At 37.2% G+C, this 20,930-nt stretch overlaps 1 protein-coding gene across 2 annotated transcripts; it reads right to left on the bottom strand.

Annotated features, from left to right (window-relative positions):
* Positions 1-537: 537 nt before the first annotated feature.
* LOC148016880 (uncharacterized) lies at positions 538-9,447 on the bottom strand. Of its 2 annotated transcripts, XM_087663128.1 has the most exons (5): positions 8,989-9,447; positions 7,528-7,814; positions 6,104-6,328; positions 5,310-5,530; positions 538-777 (listed from the first exon to the last, which is right to left on the bottom strand). In XM_087663128.1, exons 1-5 carry the CDS (start codon positions 9,395-9,397, stop codon positions 540-542), a joined length of 1,380 nt encoding a protein of 459 aa, XP_087519254.1. In that variant the 5' UTR covers positions 9,398-9,447; the 3' UTR covers positions 538-539. The 2 variants fall into 2 exon arrangements, with proteins under 2 accessions (XP_087519254.1, XP_087519255.1); XM_087663129.1 differs by lacking the exon at positions 6,104-6,328.
* Positions 9,448-20,930: the final 11,483 nt, after the last annotated feature.

Below are 20,930 nucleotides of genomic sequence, written 5' to 3'. Positions count from 1 at the left end.
AGAGACTAAGACATATGATCAAGTCAAGGATCTCGTGTGATCAAGTTGTTATATAGTCTCTTAGAATTTAAGCACCCCACTTTCTAGAGAATCTACACATGCATCCCCTGAATAATTTGTAGGTCACAAAAATTATAGTGTTTATTTGACTAATTCATGTGATAGGTTACATCTATAGAAATTAAACACCACAATACATGGATGCACATAGGCATCGCATGCCCTAAGGCCTAAATGCATTCTTAAGCCCAAGAAACTTAACTAGATGTCATGATTTTAATGAAAATTGAAAAATAATAACTAAAAAGTAAGTGTGATCCAAAACTAGAAGGGAAGCATTTGAAATTTTGTAAAATGTTCAAAATGAAATGACATACAATGTGCATCCCCAAAGCCTTCTAAAACCTTCATATGCATATGGATTACATGAAGAGGAATCAAGCCACAACTTTGTTAAGTAAGATATAAAAAATCATATTTGTTAAGTAAGATATAAAAAATCACAGACTCTCATGTTTTGTTAAAACTCATGGCAATATCTAGTTATTAATGACAAGTTTTCCACCAAAATCGTCACACCAAGATACACTTCGTTTTTTGATGAAAGGATTAGATTGAGGCTGTGCAAGCGTAGGGGCAACCATAGGTAGCTGACCATTTTCAATGTCAAGTTTGGTTTCACAAAAATTATTCATCTCTTGCACCATGCTTTTGGAAACTTTTGTAGGCATCCCATCCTCCACAATGTCCCACACCATAAGGTGAATATGTGCACATCTATGGAATCAAAGAGCAAAACAAGTTATTACGTTGCTCCAAAATTGATAGAGCAAAAACCAAAATAGTGGAGTACATATACTATGAATGCTTTAAGAAATATTGACATATTAAGAGGGGGAAAATTACTTTATCCCTTACACTAAAATTTACAAGAAAATAGAGAATAAAGAAATTACTATATACATACCACTATGCCTTCTTATTGTTACTAGGGTATATACATACACAAATACAAACATTCTTGTATTGATATACACATATGAAGATAGAGATACCTCAAGTACCAAGACCACATATCCAATTTAGTGATTCCTAGTGTGTATCATGTGATCATTTCTAAATATAGTTTCTTCACAATAGAAACATAAGTGTTGGTTTTGTAGTAGATTTGAGCTTTCACAACTTAGCTGCACATGCATTGATTTTTTTTAATGGAACCTAAGAAGAGCAAGAAAATGGGAAGGAGAGTACTTTTGAACGCTTATTGGATATACTTGTTAAGAAATAAAATTTTTGAATATTTTGAGGTAAGCATTTCTACCTTTATGTTTGATAAAAGATGTTAGCATTGATACTTGATTAGTGTACTTAAAAGTTTGGGGAAAAAACCTATGGTGAGTTCTAGATTACTCCCTTATTCTCACAAAAAATGTTTTTTTCAATTGATATAAATAAATGCAAGGTCCCAAAGTGACCTCTTTTAATGTTCAAAATCTATATGAGATGTTAGTCTTATAGCCAAAACACTTAAAAACATATCTCATATTTTTAAAGGTACAATAAAATTCAAAGTAGTATCTTGGAAATCCAATAGATACGAAAATACTAAAATGTCATTTTTGTTAAGCAATATCATCCATAATTTTTATTATTTTCCTCAAAGCAAGAATTGGTGGAAAACTTGTTTACTTATAAATTCATGTTTCCTAAACAACATCTTGATTTAATGAATTTTTTATTATTCTATTGTTTGTAGAAAAAAATTGGGTTTCTCTATACAAAGGTGGAAAAAGATAAGAGTATGTCGTGGTTGAGGAGATGAATGAATATAACAATAGTGTTTTTTATGCTTTATGAATTCAATATTTTTTCCATCAACAACTACATGTGAGTTGAAATGATAGCAAACTGAGAAAAAGTTTATCTAAAGAGAATAGTGTCCAACATACTTTCTTCTTGCCTCTTCTTGCTTCTCTCTCCTTAGAGGTGTCCTATATATGATTGCTAGATCAGGTGGAAAAAAGTAAACAAAAGTATGAAAGTAAATTTCAAATGCATCTCGGAATTATGTTACAAGAGTTATATAGGGACCTTATAAAGCCTCTCTTGATAGAACTTGAGGCCTCATTAGGATCAAATACACCAGCCTCAGAGAGTTCATGTGAAAAACACGATAGCCAATACTTTAGGAGTAGTCATTTACATATTTAATTTTGCTATGTATAAGTAGTAGGTTATAAACATTATGGTGGACTTGGTAGGCCTAGGTACACCACCACATGCCACTATACTAGCAAGCTTCAGTGTATGTAGGTATGAATCATCATTGAAGGGTGATCTTAGTTCTTGAACACACACACACACACACACACACACACACACACACACACACACACACACACACACACACACACACACACACACACACACACACACACACACACACACACACACACACACACACACACACACACACACACACACACACACACACACACACACACACACACACACACACACACACACACACACACACACACACACACACACACACACACACACACACACACACACACACACACACACACACACACACACACACACACACACACACACACACACACACACACACACACACACACACACACACACACACACACACACACACACACACACACACACACACACACACACACACACACACACACACACACACACACACACACACACACACACACACACACACACACACACACACACACACACACACACACACACACACACACACACACACACACACACACACACACACACACACACACACACACACACACACACACACACACACACACACACACACATTGTGATCCTTTATCACTCCAAATCACCATTCAACCTTATTTGAGTGCATCATTGGATATGGCATTTTTCATCATTTGAATCATCAATTGTAAATAGCAATATTATTCAATCTTTTAAAATGTGCTTTATGTCTTCTCATAGCTCCATACAAGAATGGAACAAAGAGTTGTACTCTATGGACCATAGGGCCATAGTCTAAAGCAAAGGACAATAGCTCTAGAAATACAATGGAATGGAGACTCTTTAATCAAAATTGAAATGCTTATGTTGACCTTCTTGGTTAAATTCCCCTAATCTTATGATTGCAGACCTACATTAGGTAAAATTGGGATTATGACCCACTTGGACTTATGGGATGTATCTTGGTTGAACTAGCTAGACAAGCATGCATAGTAAACATGCTCTTTTCTCATGAGTGCTAGAAGATGCTTGTTTTCTCAAAGCAAAGAATTCGGACAATATTCCACCCATTCACTTCCACATTAAACATTTGTAAATAAATTTTAAACAATTGGAAAGTGACTAAACTTGTGAAATCAGTATGATCCTATGAAGCTTTGATACACAAGATTCTTTCTAAAGGTAGAACCTCCCATTAAGTTGCAAATCAATGTTAGATATGTCATTTCTACATAATTGAATGTATGTGAATTTCCGATGGTCTTGCAAGGATTTTGGTGAGGGACATTTTCCTTAATAAGAAAATTTACTTTGAAGTTGTAAAGAGATTATTTTGGATCAAGTCTCTTATGGCTATGGTGCATTATCCTAGAAGTTGTTAGAATATGGAAAGTAAGAACATAACACATACATGAATTTTTAAATTGTGTGGTCATTGATGAATCACTCAAAACATAGGAATAATTTAATGCAATACATTCATTGTCAATTGCCATACCAATTACATATATACAACACATTTCATCATCACGACATTTTTGTTGCTACAATGGATTTTTGTAAAGAACAAAGTGGTTCAAGGAACATAAAGTACAATATAGAATATATGCATCTATATGGAAGGAATCTAGATACAAGTTTAGATGGGTTAGAGGAACACGAAGTAGACAATATGAGGTAATTGTGCACTAGATTTTTGTAAAGAACAAAGTGGTTCAAGGAACATAAAGTACAATACAGGAGCTATGCATCTACATGGAGGGATTCTAGATACAAATTTATCCAACATTATACAATAAGAGAAATGCTTCATTATCTTGAGGGAATGTGAATAACAAATACAATTGGTTTGAGGAAACTGAAGTAGACAACATGAGGTAATTGTGCACTCATTACATGTATTATAGAAACTCTGGTGAATTAGTGAGAGCTTATTGGTAATTGTGCACTCCTTACATGTATTCTAGAAACTCTACTAAAAACATGGCAAGTCTATCCTATGAAGGTATTATGAAGGAATGAAAATCATAAAATAGTGTGAACTCAGTTGGGACAAGCTCTAGTATTAAAGGACCCTAGTTCTTTGTAGAGGGCAAACCATAGGCTATAATCTATTAAGCTTTCCAATTGTATATAATAAAGTTATTAAAACTAAATACAACTAAATTTTAAAGTTAGGGTGATATGGTATCCATAATTGATTTGATTGGCTCAATTTATAAGAAGTGTTAGTAGAACATGCTCCAACAAGCACAAACCTTTTAATATCTATTTTAGAAATTGAATGGATATCCAATCAAGATAGTCAATTGTTGAGATAAGAAGCTTAACAAGCATTTTTGGAGAATTGTTCTTTCTTAGATGAACCCACTCTTTACTATGATTATGCCATATTAGCGTGGTTGATGGATAATTGAATGTGCCAAGACAATTATAAAAATATGTTAATGAAATGTGTAAGGAATAGATGGATCGGGATTTTGGGGCCCCACATGTTTTAAACTAGCTTTGGTAGACCCATGGTTATTGATGCAATGTGCCTCCTTGCCTATACATAATGGAGGCTTTCAAGCCCTTCTTTAGTTTCCTCATTCTACATGGCTACCATGATAGGGTGTGCCATTCAACTTATTATTAGTTTTGTGTTTGTGTATGACAATAATATTTGGATGTACATAATCAAATATGAATCATGGCAAAGACATCTTAAAGTTCACCACTATAACTAGGTATTCAGAGCACTAGCTCATAGGTTACTACTTTAAGGAAAATTAAATATTCACACATTCAATTTTTATAATTTTTAAAATGTAGACATAGTAGGCTTTTAGTTTCAAAAGGTGGAAGTACTAGGCTTTTAGTGTTGACTTAATTAAGTAAAGCATGCACATCATTATTGATCCTCTACTTGTTAAAACATCATAATTCCAATGGCAACAATAAGATTATGGCGTTCTATATTTGAGCCATTCTTAGAAAAGGTTCATTATTGGAAATCTAAATATTGATGTGAAAAGTAGTTCGAAGGGACAAAGTTGGAAACTTACTTCTTTGATTCACGCAAAGTAGATAGTTGCTCACGAATAGTTGTTGCTCCAAAGCAATGTATGGAACCATAACATGACACTAGCCAAGGCACTACTTTTTCATCTTCAACTCTTGATACAACCAACAACTTCCTTGCTTTCTTTGCCACCTCAAGTAGCTCTTTAACCCCTGCTCTATCAGCTGTGCTGCTATCTTCCACTGATGCGACATAACAAAATCCCTACACAAAACATTACAATTCATTTTTCTTGATGTTTTAATGTTGCACTTTCAACTTTATTCACCAACAAGTAACCCACCAATGTAAATTGAAAGCAAACATAATTGTCATTTTTCTATGCTTGAACATTAAGTGTTGAAAATAGCTTTTTCTACAAACTATGGTAAAGAGGGTGAGAATTTTACCTTACCTTAACTCATGTATGGAATGTGTTCAAAACTTATTTTTCAATCTAAGAAACCTTTTTAGAGCCTTCTATGTCATATAAAATCATCACTTATGAATGAAATGATCTTCTTTCAATGACCCTAACTATGTACAATTTGAGTTCCTTTAGAATAGATCAAGCTCATGTTATTGACTGTAAGAGCTTCGTTATGTTGAATTTCACATGCTACCTTTTATGTGTTTTGAGTGACCAATTCCCAACCTCTCCCATTACTACAATTTTAGCTTTTAGATCCACAATGAATTTCATGCTTGTGAACATTCATTTCATACTTCCAAGATGTTTTTATAATACTAGGTACCTATCTTATGAACCCAAGATGCATGGTTGACAAGTGTTCTTACCTCCTCATTGCTAGCTAAAGAGAGGCCAAACTTTCCCTCTCCAGGGGCAAGCATGAGATTGATTTCCACCTCAGTGGCTGCTGGAACATACCACAACCTAACTCCTCTAGCCACATCTATCATAGAGTTCTCCGCACAATTTATGTTGAACCTACCATAGCTAGTGCATTGTTGAATAGTATCTTTTCCATTGGGATCAAAAAATGCATTGCTCTCTTTGGAACTCTGTTCAAAAGCATGCATGCCATACTATTATTAGCACAACATAAAAGAGTTAATGTTTGCAACAAAATATATAACATTTTATGAGTTAAGCTTGGTGCAATTATAGTGAAAACTTGTTTTCATAATCTAAGAGACATGGACTTGGAGCACAAAGTAAGATAAGAGTGCAACTTGTCTTCTTCTATTATTTGGGACTCAAGAGAGATTGTAATTAAGATCACATGAGCAATCCACTATGCACATGTATAAGCACGTTTTGTGTGTATATAGACATTGCATTCCCATGAAAATTATATACCTATGAAAATTCATAAAGTCATCTATGTGTTGCATTTTCATGCATTGTATAGAAGCTAAAAGAATTTGATACACTACCATGTGAACATAGGTTATATCCACCCAAGTGATGCACCTAGTAGGAATTGAATTAAAAAATTCAACATTATGAGCCCAAGTATTAATAGTTAAACCATCACCTTTAGGATGACCAATATGTAATGTGCCAATACCATAAAGACTAATGCCTAGAAATCCAAGCTAAAACATCAGATATTTAATTAGTCACCCATAATATCCATGTATGCATACGCTTGCCTCGACAACAAATACATGCTTGCATGCATACTTGCAGAAGCAAACAAGCCTTTAAAATTGATTATGGTCCTATGGTTGCTAATACATAAGGCCTTAGTTAATTTTCTAATGTTGCGATATGGCAATGACAAAAGATAACACAATATATGGTGAACTTTGATATAGATGATAAGTAACATTTATGTATGCATGAGTGTGTGCCTAAGCCCATGCCTAAGCCCATGCATGTGTGTTCTAGCACATCCTTGTGTATATGAATGTCTAACTATGTTTTAGGGTATACATGTCAAGAAATGTGCACATGTCTTTGTATGTGTTCTTTCTTTTCTCTGTGTGCTTTTTTGCACGTCAAGAAATGTGCACATGTCTTTGTATGTGTTCTTTCTTTTCTCTGTGTGCTTTTTTGCAAGTGCATGATTGTATAAAATGGTTAGAAGGCTAGGTATATCCTCTCGAACAATCAATCCAAGTGGACATAGGGTGGTTTCAGCTTGTAGTAGCATGTATCTCTATCTATCTTTGTGCAGGAATACATTAGTGAAGTGGTGATAAAGTAACTACAATAATGATTCTATGAAAATACGACATGTGGAATCAAGTAGTACCTCCTTGAAGACAAGCTCTGTTTGGATGTTGACAAAGATTAAAGGAACACCTGCCATTTGAGCTGAGGAGAACCAAGCCATGGCCCTAGCTATTGTGTCCTCAATATCTTTGCACCCTAAGCGATCAAGAGAAGGTTGGAAAGGCATGAAAAGAATCGAGAAGACCATGGGGGAGCCATCCACAAGAAGAAAATTTTGTATCTTTTGGGCCCAAGGATATGACAAGAGGTTATTGTGTTGTTGCAAGCCACTTTTCCATCGACTTTGCAGAACCTTTCGAGTTGATTCTATAAGTCATTTATAAGATGTAAACTGTTAGTATGAACATAAAGATAATCATTTCTAAAAAATGCCACATCATATTACTTGATGGTAGAATTATATAGCTCTCCAAGGGTGCACCTATAAGAAATCATCTATATAACGCACGTCCAAAGGGTATTAAAAAATGCCCTTTCTTTACATGCTATAAGGCCATACATGAATGACCCCTTTTACTTTACTAAACTTACAGATTTTTTTAAAGATTGTAATTTAAAAATCCTTTTGGTAAATATAATTATCTTATAAATTTTACTAGATAAGATGCCCTTTCTTTTGAACTCACATGGTATCTTACATGTTCTGTAAGGTGCACCCCCTAGGATATAGCTATTCCCTTGTAACTATTATTACTCTTGTGAGGAATAGATATGAAAGTACCTTGCTACACGTACATGTGCTTATAAACCTTGTTCAAAACATCTCCTCACTTTCATAGGATACTAGATGACAACTATGAGTGAATCCCTCAAGCTTGTGTATTGAGATATAAATCATTTGTTTTTTTGTATTGGTGGGTGTTGAGGCCCTTCAAACTTGATAATCAACTCCACATGCTTCTATACTATAACTAAAATTGTTATTCTCCTAGATTTAAAAATTCCACATGATTGTTGATGGTGGTTGGCCTCAAACTACATATAGTTGTCAAGCTTAGGCGTCACATCACCCTTGATTTTCAAATTCAATCAATGTGTTCGTTCAAAACTCTTCTAGCTTCTAGCTTAATTCTTGAACTTCACATTAGCACCCTAAACCCCCCTTTATTTCTAACAATTCAAAATATAAACACCTAAGTTTCTTTAGGAAAGCATGATTAAGCATCACTTTTAGATAGATAGTCTAAAAGGTAATGCTTCCAAAGACTTTGCGACCATGCTATCATATATTCCCAAAGACTAATTAGCCTACGCCCTTCTATGATGCTCCCCCCATATTCTAGAATAGGATCAAGTCTTGAATAACAATGAAAATAATGTCTCTCTAGGAGCCTAGGTGAAAATACCCCCTAGAGGAAAGGGCTCCATGGAAGCCTATATTAGATGTGGCTTAGTGAAAATAGTGCTTAAGGCCTTAGAAGCTTGTCACCATGATCAATGCTTAGTGAAGAAACAATGGCTGCGTTGATATTGAGACAACCTTGCAATCTCACGCAATCGTCCTCGTGGGCGTCCACGAGCTGCACGACATGTCGGAAGTCGTTGTAGTACCGGATGGTGTAATGCTTCTTGGGGATGACCGGCTCTTCCGGTACGACGCAGGCCTTGAGCTCCAGAGGAGTGTGCGAGTAGGTTCCTCGCTTCACCCACACGGACAGAAGCTCGCTGCTGGCCCTAAACATCTGCCGTAGCTCGGTCTCCAGCCCGGCCTTCCCACCGGCAAAGGGGGAGGAGACCTCCAGCTGCCCGTCCAGGGAGGCGATCTTGTCGATGATGTCTCCCGGGAGGAGGCGGTCCTCGGTCCATTCCTCTTTGGGGACTGCGTTGGCCACCTCCTTCACTGCCACTACAGTGAGGCCACGGGCGCCACCTACCATATTTGGAAACATGGGTTATACCCGGGAGAACCGGATGATGGAGGAGGAGAAGAAGAAGAAGAAGAAGAAGAAGAAGACGACGACGACGACGACGACGTCGTCGTAGAATCTTGAAAATGGAAGAGGGTTCTCTTTATATAAATAACGACATGTTAATAGACCTCGTCGGATGGAGGCTCGATCGAGGAAAGACGCTACCAACCACCAAGCCACAAGACAAACAAAGAGTGTCGCCTTCTCGACTCAGTCTCCTTCATTTTCTCGTGTATTCCTTGCCTTCATACATTGCCCATCCCCTAGTTTTGCTTCTCCACATTCCATGTCATTAAGACCTTCGAGTTTTAGGACAACCCATTCATACTACATCTTGTCAAGCATGTAATGTTGCATGTGGGTTCAACACCACACCATTTTAGCACTCTCTCTTAGCATGTTATCTCTATATAAAGGGTATCATTCAAAGGAGGGTGTACAAAGTGAGCGATTACATGGTAGGTTGTATCTAAAGAGAATAAAAAAATATGAGGATTTTCAATGCATTCTTGAAGTTGTATGATGCAAAGAGTTTACATGAAGTGGACCATTGAGTTTTTCCATCGGAATTCCTCGAACTTTTTCTAAACCAATGGGCATGGATCATCCTTATGCAAGAACTATTGTTAGTTAAGGGGGATGACTTAGATCCAATACATCGGATTCCCCACGGTGATCTATTCTTTAAAGGAAACGATTGTGTGTTGTGGTTGAATGCATTGGAATCCCCATGATGGCCTATCCTTTAGAGTCATCGATCATGGATGTGGTTTCATCTCTATTGAGGAAGTCAAGCTCAACACATGCAACTCATGATAAAATCCATGATCTTTCTGTTTGGGATGGAGGAATATTGGTTTGTCACATCCTATCGATATATCTTATCACATGAATTAAGTTGATATTCGTCGTTACAAGTCCAAATTTGTGACCTATTAAGGAATGATTAATATACAAATTCTTCTACAAGGGGGATTGTTAAATTCTAATAGCAACAAGGCTCATGATAGTTCAAAGTACAAAGGGCCTCTAAAAATAGAAGCATTTCTTACATGGGGGGATACTAATTAAAGTACCTCAAAAAAACTATAAGGGATCTATATATAGGAATTTGAATGCATTTTATATGGCAATTACATGTCCTAGTATGATCTCTTCCATACCGTCCATTTGTGTTATAGCATTTGATCTTTATGGCAATATCTGTATCAAAATTAAAAGTGCATTAAAGCAACCAAGTGAACTTTTTAAGCTTCCACATAAAACATCACCACATCCATGTTGACCCACTTTGCCAATTCTTAAAATCATTGATTCATATTCTAAATGAATTGTGGAACCAATATACATGGAATATTGCTTATGAAACAAAGCTTGGCAACAGTGTGGAAGCTTCAACAAGTTTCATAAGAGGAATGTCAACGAAATGACTACCCAAATATCTACAGGGCACAAAGATGGAGGGTGGTAGTACAGTGCCTTTTTAAAACATCTCCCTAAGTTGCATAATTCAAAATTCAAGATTCCAAAAATGTCATAATATTTGAGAAAATAATTTCATGACATGCGGTATGTAGTCTTGCCAAACTAGTAGATGTGACACAAGTAATATGAATAGTATTCATACAATTCCTATTTATAGAGATCATCTACATACAAATATATATTTACACAAATATAATCTTCAATAAATTCATGGCCATATAAGCTTTTACATTGTCTTTCAGAGGCTTATCTATTTCTTGTAAGGCAAGGACAAGAAAAACAAGACAAAGCCCTTCTATGGCAAAGTTGGAAGTTATTCTACAAGTCTTTTGCTTGAAGAACATTAAGAAAGATATTAGTCCAAAACCCCAAAAAAAGCATATCAATGATTTATCTTGAGCATGACTAAATAAAATTATACTATTTTTGTGAAGTGGAAGGACACCTTGGTTTTAATAGGTGTGATGCTTTAGTAGAACTAAACAAAGACATGATCACAAAACCAAACCCTTCTAAGGAATAGATGCAAATTCAACTTTAAATTTCTTTTTCATGAGAGAATATTAACAAGTGTGCTGCATTGGTGTGTATTGAGTATTGCCCTTTTGTTCTTGTCTTTTATAGATTCTACTTTTGAAAGAAAGAGAGAGCTTTCAAATCATGCCTCTCTATGCCACCATACCATTGTAAAAGCTTATGACCTATATAAATGAGAAACTAAAACAAAGGTTTGAGACTTTTTCCAGGAGAGTTAAAAAATCATGTCAAGCATGCTTCTTAAGAATTAATAGACAAAGTATACTAGCTATGTTAGTGAAAAAATACATTTGTTTCACTAAGTAGAGCTAAACAAAGCTAAAATCCATTTGTATGATGAAAATAGGAAATTCAATTATGTTATTTATTGAAGAATCACTAAATATTTGCAAAGACTTAAATTTTATAATTAGATTTATAAGTAAGTATTTAGTTCCTCTTTAGCTATAGTAGCTAAAGCAGGCACTACTTATTGACTAACATGATATAGTCGCTTTGTCCAAAGAAAATATTCAAACACTCCAAATTTATTAGGAATAAATGCTTCATTTTAAGAGCCATATGATCATTCCACTTGTGCGAGTTTTGCACAAGTGGATTCACTACTAGGATACAAATTACCATGGAAATATAAACTCACTTTTTCTTGGTATACAAAATATTTATATATCCTTATTATATGATCATTGCATGTCTAGATACTATTTCTATGAGGATTTATTGAAATCAAAGATTCTAACAACTCGGTGAATTCCATTGATCATCCTTCAATCAAGTTTATGCAACACAAAAATATCTTATATGGTCCATCTATAGTCACAATCCAAGTGGAACCTCAAATTTGTTTTCAAAGTCATAATTGACTTAAACTTTGACCTTTAGCCTTGCCAAATACAAGAATTGAACAATAATATGTTCAATTTTTATGTGAAGAGATATTCCACAACACATGAGAAGACCCAACATTTCTCTAGTTACTATTTTAGAACAAGCACTAATATAACAGTTAAAGTATTTTTCTCATTTTCCATCCACCACATGGGACATGAAGAAAACATAGATCATGTGGAATATATAGCACTTTGTTTGGGAGCTATGAGCTAACAAAGAAGCACATAATCACATGTATATATGAGAAAGGCACCTTTTGGGCATTTTCCTATTAGTGATACCAAAGGAAAATTATAGACATGGGCATAAAAGAATTTGACATGTAAATATGCAAATGTTGAAACCAATGCAAAAAAGGTGGACTATTTGTGGTTCACCATAATTCGGATATGTGAACTATAGTTTATGAGCATGTTTGTGAGCATGTCAATTTGTATGATAGCCTATATTGCCATCTCCAAAGAGGGGGAGACTTAGCATGTATCCTTAGGAAACGGTTTATTTAAATGTATAAAAACTAGGGACCTTGCTAGAATGCTTCATTTATTGGCCATGAAAAATATTATATCGCTTTCATTGATCATTGCAAATGGATGACTTGGCTATGCTTCTTGCGATGTAAAAATGAAGCTTTTGAAAGGTTTTCAAAGTTCAAATATGTGGAGTAATTTGGGATGGAGATAAAACGTTTGAGATTAGATAATGCGGGTGAATAAATCTCACATTGATTTGATGAGTACTTAAGAAATAATTGCATCAAGAGAAATTTTTCTTGTGACTACATGCCTCAAAAAAATGACACAATAAAAAGGAAGAGTCCTATATATTAAGGTTATGAGGAAACTTGTCAATCACATTCCATTTACTTATTGGGTTGAATTAGCACACCTAGCGCTTCATATAGTGAACATGGCGGATGAACAAAAGAGGGATAAAATTGCAAAGAGCAAGACACCCATGTCAAACAATTCTTAAGAAAAACCTTTTGATGATGTATATGGTACACCAAAAGTCAGAATAGAGCATAAGAAATTATGTACCACCACATTAAAGGTAGCATAACAACCAAGTAGTGCACTACAACTAAGAAGATAAGAAATGATTAGACATCTAGTTGATAGATTGATATACAATGGATATATGCATAACATGCACTATTCATACATGATCTCATGTACTTCATGAGGAGCCTACCTGTACTGAAGAGGTAGTTGGAAAAAAGGATCTTAAGAAAACCTTCTTAGATGGAAATTTCAATGAGAAAGTAAACATGGAGCAACCAAAATAGTATGTACAACTTTCTATTGATTTATTCACCATGATTGTAGGAAAACTCATCACTACAATTGTTGACCATATCCTTAATAGCTAGCAAATTGATCTAGATTCTACTAGAGGTCACAACCTCCCATTAGCTTAAATGTTTGTAGTCACATTGCATTTGGAAGGAGTTATGTAAGGTTGAATTAGCCTTGTACGTCCACCAATTCAACTTTCTTAAACCTTTGGAGTTTCAAGGAAACTCATCTTTAAGACTATAGACTAGAGCAACCCTGGCCACGACTTGAATACTTATTAGAGCTTGCCTAGCTGTCTAAGAATTAATTGATTGTTGGAATTGGCATAATCTAGCTACATTTGGAAAATTATCGAATTGAGGAATTGAAAGGATTTTTTAATTCCACATTTGAAAGACACCTTGATTCATGAGCAATTTGATATCATTAGATATGCAATAATGCACACATGTATGAAGTTGAGAGGGTTCATTATATGTAAGCTCTCTATATCATGTGTGCTCAAGGTCTATTTGAAAATACCCTAATTTGTGATTTTTCATTAAATAAAGCACACCCCTTTTCTATTGAATCTATGAATAACCCCTTTATATGCCAGAGTGGAAATCCATTCTTTTGAACTTGGAGATAAGGACTACACATCATCATCGTTATAGCATCGTTAGTAAGTTGTGTTGTGAATTGAAAGGTGTAGATTGGCGATGAATAGTATGCTGAAGAAAGAGAGGCATGAGTCTAGGGGACCAGAGAGTGGGACAGACACATTAACCTTTAGGGAATCTGTTGAGCAAGTGTTGATTTTACAAAGGAAGTAGTATTATTAAAAATGTATATTGCTAGTTATAATGGAATGTTGACACAAATGAGTTAGCATCTCCACTCTAATTGATCCATGATATAGGACCTTCATAAACACTTATGGATCTTTTGCTATTGGAATTACAATTTTTGTAATTTCTTTGTGACCATCTTCATATTGAAGTTATGAAGAAAATTTGGCCTTTGTATATGGAAATAGAGAATGAAAGGAATTCAATTGATTCAAGGTAAACTTGTAGAGTGTTGGTTTTAATATTTGTAGAATAACTGTTGTTTTTGCAGAAGAAAGTGCCATCTCTCAGATAAATTATTGCTAGGTTCAATGGATTGTTAACACAAATGGGTTGGCATTTGCATTCCACTTGAGCCACTATAGAGGCTTCTTATGATATGAATTTGTACTTTTTTAAATGTTATATGAGTCAAATTGTTGTCACTATCACTAGCAATCGTTGAGACCCTATAGTGCGCTTACCAAGTCAAGTGTTTCAAGCAAGTGGTAATGGCTACCTCTCACATAGCTATACATGCTCTCACAGAAGGATGTAGTGAGCTTACCATTGAATCCGATCGTTGTAGTCCTCTTCCTCAGATCCTTTGGTGGGCTCCACAATTCAAGGCACTAGCTCAAGCAAGCCCCATCCCCATTCTCCAAGCTCCAACCTCCATAGCCATGCACACAAGAAAAGAGAAGAAAAGATTTAGGAGAAGAGGAGAAGAAGACCTTCTCTAAAGTCCCTCGCTCTCATACAATCACAATCCCTCTCTCCCTCTCTCATGCACAAGAAAAAAGCAAGGACAAGAACAAGAAGAGAGCTAGTTTGCACACACACCAAGAATAAGCTTATCCATTTTGGCTTTTATACATGCCCTTCTCCCCTTGGGCACCCAACACATTTCCATGATCGGCCATCTAACCTTGGTCCTCTTTTCCACTATTTTCCTATTCTTCCTTATCTCATGGCTCCTTTACATGTGCCTTTTCATTTAGGACTTGCACATGAGGGAGCTTAGTGCTCTTTTACAAAGGAATAAAATGCACTTTACCTCTTGTGTGCCTTATTCTTGGTTTTAAAAATTTCCCTCGCTTCTTGGTCTTCTTTTTCCATTGAGCTATCTTCTTATACCTTCTTTGCACCTTGTGTCATTTTGAGGGTTAATATTACCGCCTTCTATAACAAAGTGCCAATTCCATGAAATTGGTCATGTAGGATAAGCTATGGCATATGAGTAGATATTGTTGGTTTTGAAGATATGTTGATTGATCGAAGAGGGCTTTTGGAGTTGTTGGCTAGGTGCACAGTTGCAGAATGTACCTATAAAGGAAGAATATGTGCACTACCTAGGGGGGTGTGTCTACCTTACCGTGTAGTGCATTGTGTAAGTAGTGGTGGTGGAACTAGGAGATGGGTTGAAAAGTATGATATATTTTCCTATACTTAAGGACTCACTTCATGGAAGGGGGAGGTGTTGTGCATGACTTAGGGAGATAGGTCTATCACAATGTTTTGCCCTTGATGTGCCCTAAGTATGTGAGTGGGGAGGGGCCAAGGATTCAATGGTCCCTAGATGCAGTATTCATGGCACTCATACGTTATAAATGAGAAAATTTTATTTTATTTTTGTTACAAGGGATGATACTAAGTTGCATCCCATCCTCTTGTAGGGGTAGAGTTGGGTGGAGATTTAAGTGATTTACTTAGAAAGGATCAGCTTAGCATATAGCCTTTTAAGTTAACTCTCACATTCAGTGCTATAGTGGACAAAAATGGGAGGTTACACCTCATAAACCAACTATCACTCATGTCCTCTAGTAGGCTCATACAAAAGGCTAGCAATAGGGTAGCTCTCATCATGACTCTAGTCATAGAACAACTATTTATGCCCACATTTATATAAAAAAGAGGGGTGGTAGTCACTCTCCCTCTATAGTGGGATTTTGCTTAAGGATTCTTAGTAGATGCAGATAGTTACAAGTGGTAATAAGTGCCAGATCTAGGCATGAAGAAAACTCCTTGAGGAAGTGCTCGATAGATGGGTAAAGATATTTTTTAGTGAAGGTCACACACTTCTCAAGGATCGCATCATTAACATTGTAAAATTGTACCTTCCATACACCTTCGAATCACCGTATCTCATTGGGTAGAGCATATAGGTTAGATTATCCCTTTCATATGGCAATGTTTTGCAAAAAGCCATCCAGGCATCCATGTTGTTATCCCATATGTTTCTTCTCTACTTCGATTGTGATTTGTAGCTCTTAATCTCTAGGCTCATCCATCACTTTATCCTCCTAGTATTTTTCTGGCTCCCTTTACCACATCATTAGTTGCTTTTTTCTTTTTTCTAGCCACCTTTTGCCTCAGGGGGTCCACTAGGGTTTACGGTATGGTACCATGTGAGTGTAGGGGAGGGGGATTATTTAAGGGAAGGAATGTACATTTTATAAGGTAAGGTCCCATAAATAGGGGGTAGATAAGGGGTATTTTCATATATTTCTTGCATGCAGGTGACGTCTCCTTATTACAACTAGTGAATCTGCTGTGCCTTTTGCCCATCTACATTGAAATCTTGATTACCTTCTACACCACCCTTGGTGATAGTACTCAATAAAGTGATCGGGGGTAGGAGAAGATGAATTTGAATGGGTTGCATTGGTTTTCATATTACTCCCATAGGGTCAGTTCTCATGCCCAATTGAGTGGCAAGAACTCTTCATGTTGAGGGATAGGAACTCCAGGCACTAGTTGAGGCTTTGGCACTAAGCCTTCTCTGCACAACTTTCCCAATTCCCTCCTTTTGGGCCTCATTTCCACAATTCTCTCTAGGGCAATGCGGTTTTCGTCATGTGCTTCTACTTGCGACTTTGGTTATGGGGGTGGGCTTAGCACATTAGGTTGCTCTTTCTCATCATTCTTTTGCTCAAAATAAGGCCTATCTTCAAGAATTGGCTCTACAGGCTCCTTAGAAGGGGAATGTGCTTACTGTTCTTGTTTTCTAAATCCCAACAAGTAAAACTCTTGCTAGACAACCCTATTTTGATTAGATGTTACCTTTTCTCTTCTATACTTAGGCTGATGCTAGTCTTAGGTGTTGTTTCATAGAGATTGTATCTTACTGCTCTCCTTGTGAGTTCTAATTTCCTTTTGAGCCCATCGATTGTTCCTTCTCCTTTTGTTGCCTAACTGATATGCAACACAATGTTTAAGAAAGCATGATGATGTGATGGCATCCCCATCTCTATTGCTTCCACTTTTGCTTTAGCCATTATGCGCTTGCTTTCTAATAGCGCCAGGTGCTTTGCTAAATCCTTGATTCTAGTGTCATTCCTTTCTGCACATCCTTTAGCTTTCTCTTTCATTTTTTTGAGAATTTGGTTTTGCTCTCATGAGAGGATGGTTATCAACTGCTCTTGCTCTTTCCATATTTCATGTATCTTCTCTTTGTCTTGGCCTTGCATTTCACTTGCTCTTTAGGATGCCATACTCATGGAGTGTTGCTTGGAGTCGATTTTGTAGCTCCACCATCTTCTTCATATCCTCTTCATTGCTTTGCATATTTGTGGCATGTAGCTCTTATCTCCACTTATCCCTCTACTGTTTCAACTCTTTATTTCTAACTCCAAGCCCTTGTTTTACTTGGAGTTAAAGACACATAGTTGCTCTAATGCCATGCGGCTTTTCCTTTCTTCCTTGTATAGGTCTTGCAGATTCTTGTCACTCTCTCTTGCCTTCCAGGCCTCTTTTAGCAATGTCACTTCTCTTGTGAATACCGCCATTTTCCTTGTATTTCTAGTCGAAAAGCTACAAAAGCATCCTTTTTTGCTTCTAGCTCAGCAAGCATAGCTTCTCTCTGCTCATTCATTCTATCACATCAACTTTGGAACTCTTTCACTAGCGCATCATACTCCTCTGTGTTGCGCACTGACAATGGTATCAAAGTGGTTGATACCTCAAGGTGTGGCACCTTAGGATCTTGGTGAGATTCTACATCGATTGCTTCTCTACTGCTAGTCTCTTGACTCCTATCTTTAGGGCCCCTTCTTCTCATGTTGTTGGTGCCAACTCATGTAGTTTGCATAGTAGGTACTACACCCATGCCATCATGTTACTTTCATTAACTACTACTTATGTGGCTCCTTGTGTTGAGGTGGTTGTGGTAGTTGTGACTGATGATAGTGCATTGCATGGGGGCCTTTTCATTACCCTCTACCACTCGTCTTTGTTTAGCCTCCTCTACAACAACACTTGTTCTATGCACATTTTCATGTGTCACGCTCATCATGTCTAGTTCTTGGGATCAAGAGGTTTGTTCTACTAATCTTCTGATGGCAATGGCCACTTGCTCCTCCTCATCTCATCTTAACCTTCCTTGGCTCTTCTTTAGCCCTCTCTACAAAAGTGTCTACTTTCATCATTAGTGGTTCTAGTCTGGGAATTCTCAGCATAACTCTTCGCTCCTCTCCCTGGTTGGATGGTGCTAAGCCTTCCTCACCTTGCTCATTGACAGTTCTCTTGCTTGAGGTTTCTTATTATTGAGTTTGTCAGCCACCTTCCCTCTTCTTAGCCACTTACTCTTCTTGTTACTACTTAACTCTATTAGCTTCTTTTTCCCCAAGGTTCCCTATAGACAAAGAGACTGGAGGGCTCATTGTAATGGGTAAATGATGCTCATGGATTGGCAATCATTTTGGTGCTTCCTCCTTTTTCTCTTCTTTGTCCATCTCCCCCATGGCCTCTTGTATTAGGGCTAGTAGCACTCCTTTGAAATCTATATTTATTGTTTTGGATGTGGGCTTTTTCCTTTTTGACTCAGCCTTCGTTTGTTGGGGATTCTCTGTCTGTGGCTCTTGGATCTGATGCTAGTACCTTACTTGATGTCTGGATTATTGTTCGGACATAGGAGTTTAGATTTACTTTTTCCACTGCCTTGGATCCAATACTCTCGAGCATCGGTACCTCTATTCTATTCGTGAGTGTATTGTACTTTGGCTCGCAAAGAGAGCATGCACCATCTTAGTTTGGAATCTGACAATGGGCTTGTGGATGTTTGCTAGATTGATTCCATCATTCATGTACACTTGTTACTTATTTATCCCTAGGATGCCGTACATGTCTCTCTTTGGCCTCTTTTCTAGCTTATCCACTAATCCTAGAGATTTCTCGGGCTAAACGTAACTTCCAAACTCTTGGTTACATCCCCTTGCTTGACGGTCATTGTACTATTATTCTTTTGGGGAAGGGCAAGAAACGATATTTTTGAGTGAGATTTTCTGAGAAACCTCCATTTCTTGTTCCACATAGTCCATATATTCCACCCCTAGTTTTTAACACCTCCACCACCACCACAGCTTCCTCTACCACCACCATCACTGCCGTTGCCACCACTACCACCACCACCACCACCACCACCACCACCACCACCACCACCACCACCACCACCACGGCTATCTCCACCACCACTACCACTATCTTTGTTGCCACAGCTCTTGTCACCACCACCACCACCACCACTACCATTACCCCCACCACCTCCACAATTGCCACCACTACCTTCACTCACTCTCTCTCTCACTCTCACACACACTCTCTCTCTCGTCTCTAATTCTTAGTTTCTCAGTTTCTCTCTCTATGTGTATACTCTCTTTTTCTCTTTCTAGCACACGATCAAATAGCACTCCATCTCATGTAAATGATTTTTCTCTCATGTAACATGGATTCATTCATGTGAACACACACACACACACACAAGTTACTCCACGTCTTTATACTCTCTCAGTTTTGGGTTGTACATGCAATTTCTCCCTCTCCCTTTACATTCTCTCTCTCTCTATATATATATATCCCCCTCTCTCTCTCACTTTCTCTCTCTCATGCATGCGACCAGTCCACATTGTATAATAATGTCTCACATTAGATTATGGTGTAAGTTGTAACAAACACTTCTCTTAAATCCTAAATCTCTCTCTCTCTCTCTCTCTCTCTCTCTCTCTCTCTCTCTCTCTCTCATAATGTGAACGCTTGGGTAGCCACTCTGTGTTTTTAGAACTTTAATTGCAATGGATTGATAGCTCCCTCCCCTCCCCCCTCTCTCCCTTCTCCCCTTGCCTCCAAAAAATTTGATACAAGACAATTCAGTTTAGGGTTGCACATGCAATTTCTCCCTCTCACTTTACATTCTCTCTCTCTCTCTCCCACACACACACACACACACACACACACACACACACACACACACACACACACACACACACACACACACACACACACACACACACACACACACACACACACACACACACACACACACACACACACACACACACACACACACACACACACACACACACACACACACACGTATATAAATCTTAGTCGCTCACTCACTCACCATGTTTATCTCCCTCTCTCTCTCTCTCACTTTCTCTCTCTCATGCATGTGATCAACCCACATTAGATTATGGCACGTGTTGAAACAATCAC

This window comes from Lygodium microphyllum, chromosome 22, assembly GCF_053477565.2.
Source record: "Lygodium microphyllum isolate KBCC chromosome 22, Lygodium_microphyllum_v1.1.10, whole genome shotgun sequence".
Taxonomy (NCBI): domain Eukaryota; kingdom Viridiplantae; phylum Streptophyta; class Polypodiopsida; order Schizaeales; family Lygodiaceae; genus Lygodium; species Lygodium microphyllum.
Note: the sequence above shows the minus strand (reverse complement) of the source record. Positions and strands in the feature narration are given on the sequence as shown.

Bases quoted from the DNA above. Each gene is read 5' to 3' on its own strand.
- LOC148016880 (XM_087663128.1), bottom strand. From the start codon at position 9,397: ATGTTTCCAAATATGGTAGGTGGCGCCCGTGGCCTCACTGTAGTGGCA. The intron at 7,815-8,988 runs GTTGTCTCAATA...AATGACTTATAG, and splicing joins CGATTGCGTGAGATTGCAAG to AATCAACTCGAAAGGTTCTG. The intron at 5,531-6,103 runs GTAAGAACACTT...TGTTTTGTGTAG, and splicing joins CTTTAGCTAGCAATGAGGAG to GGATTTTGTTATGTCGCATC.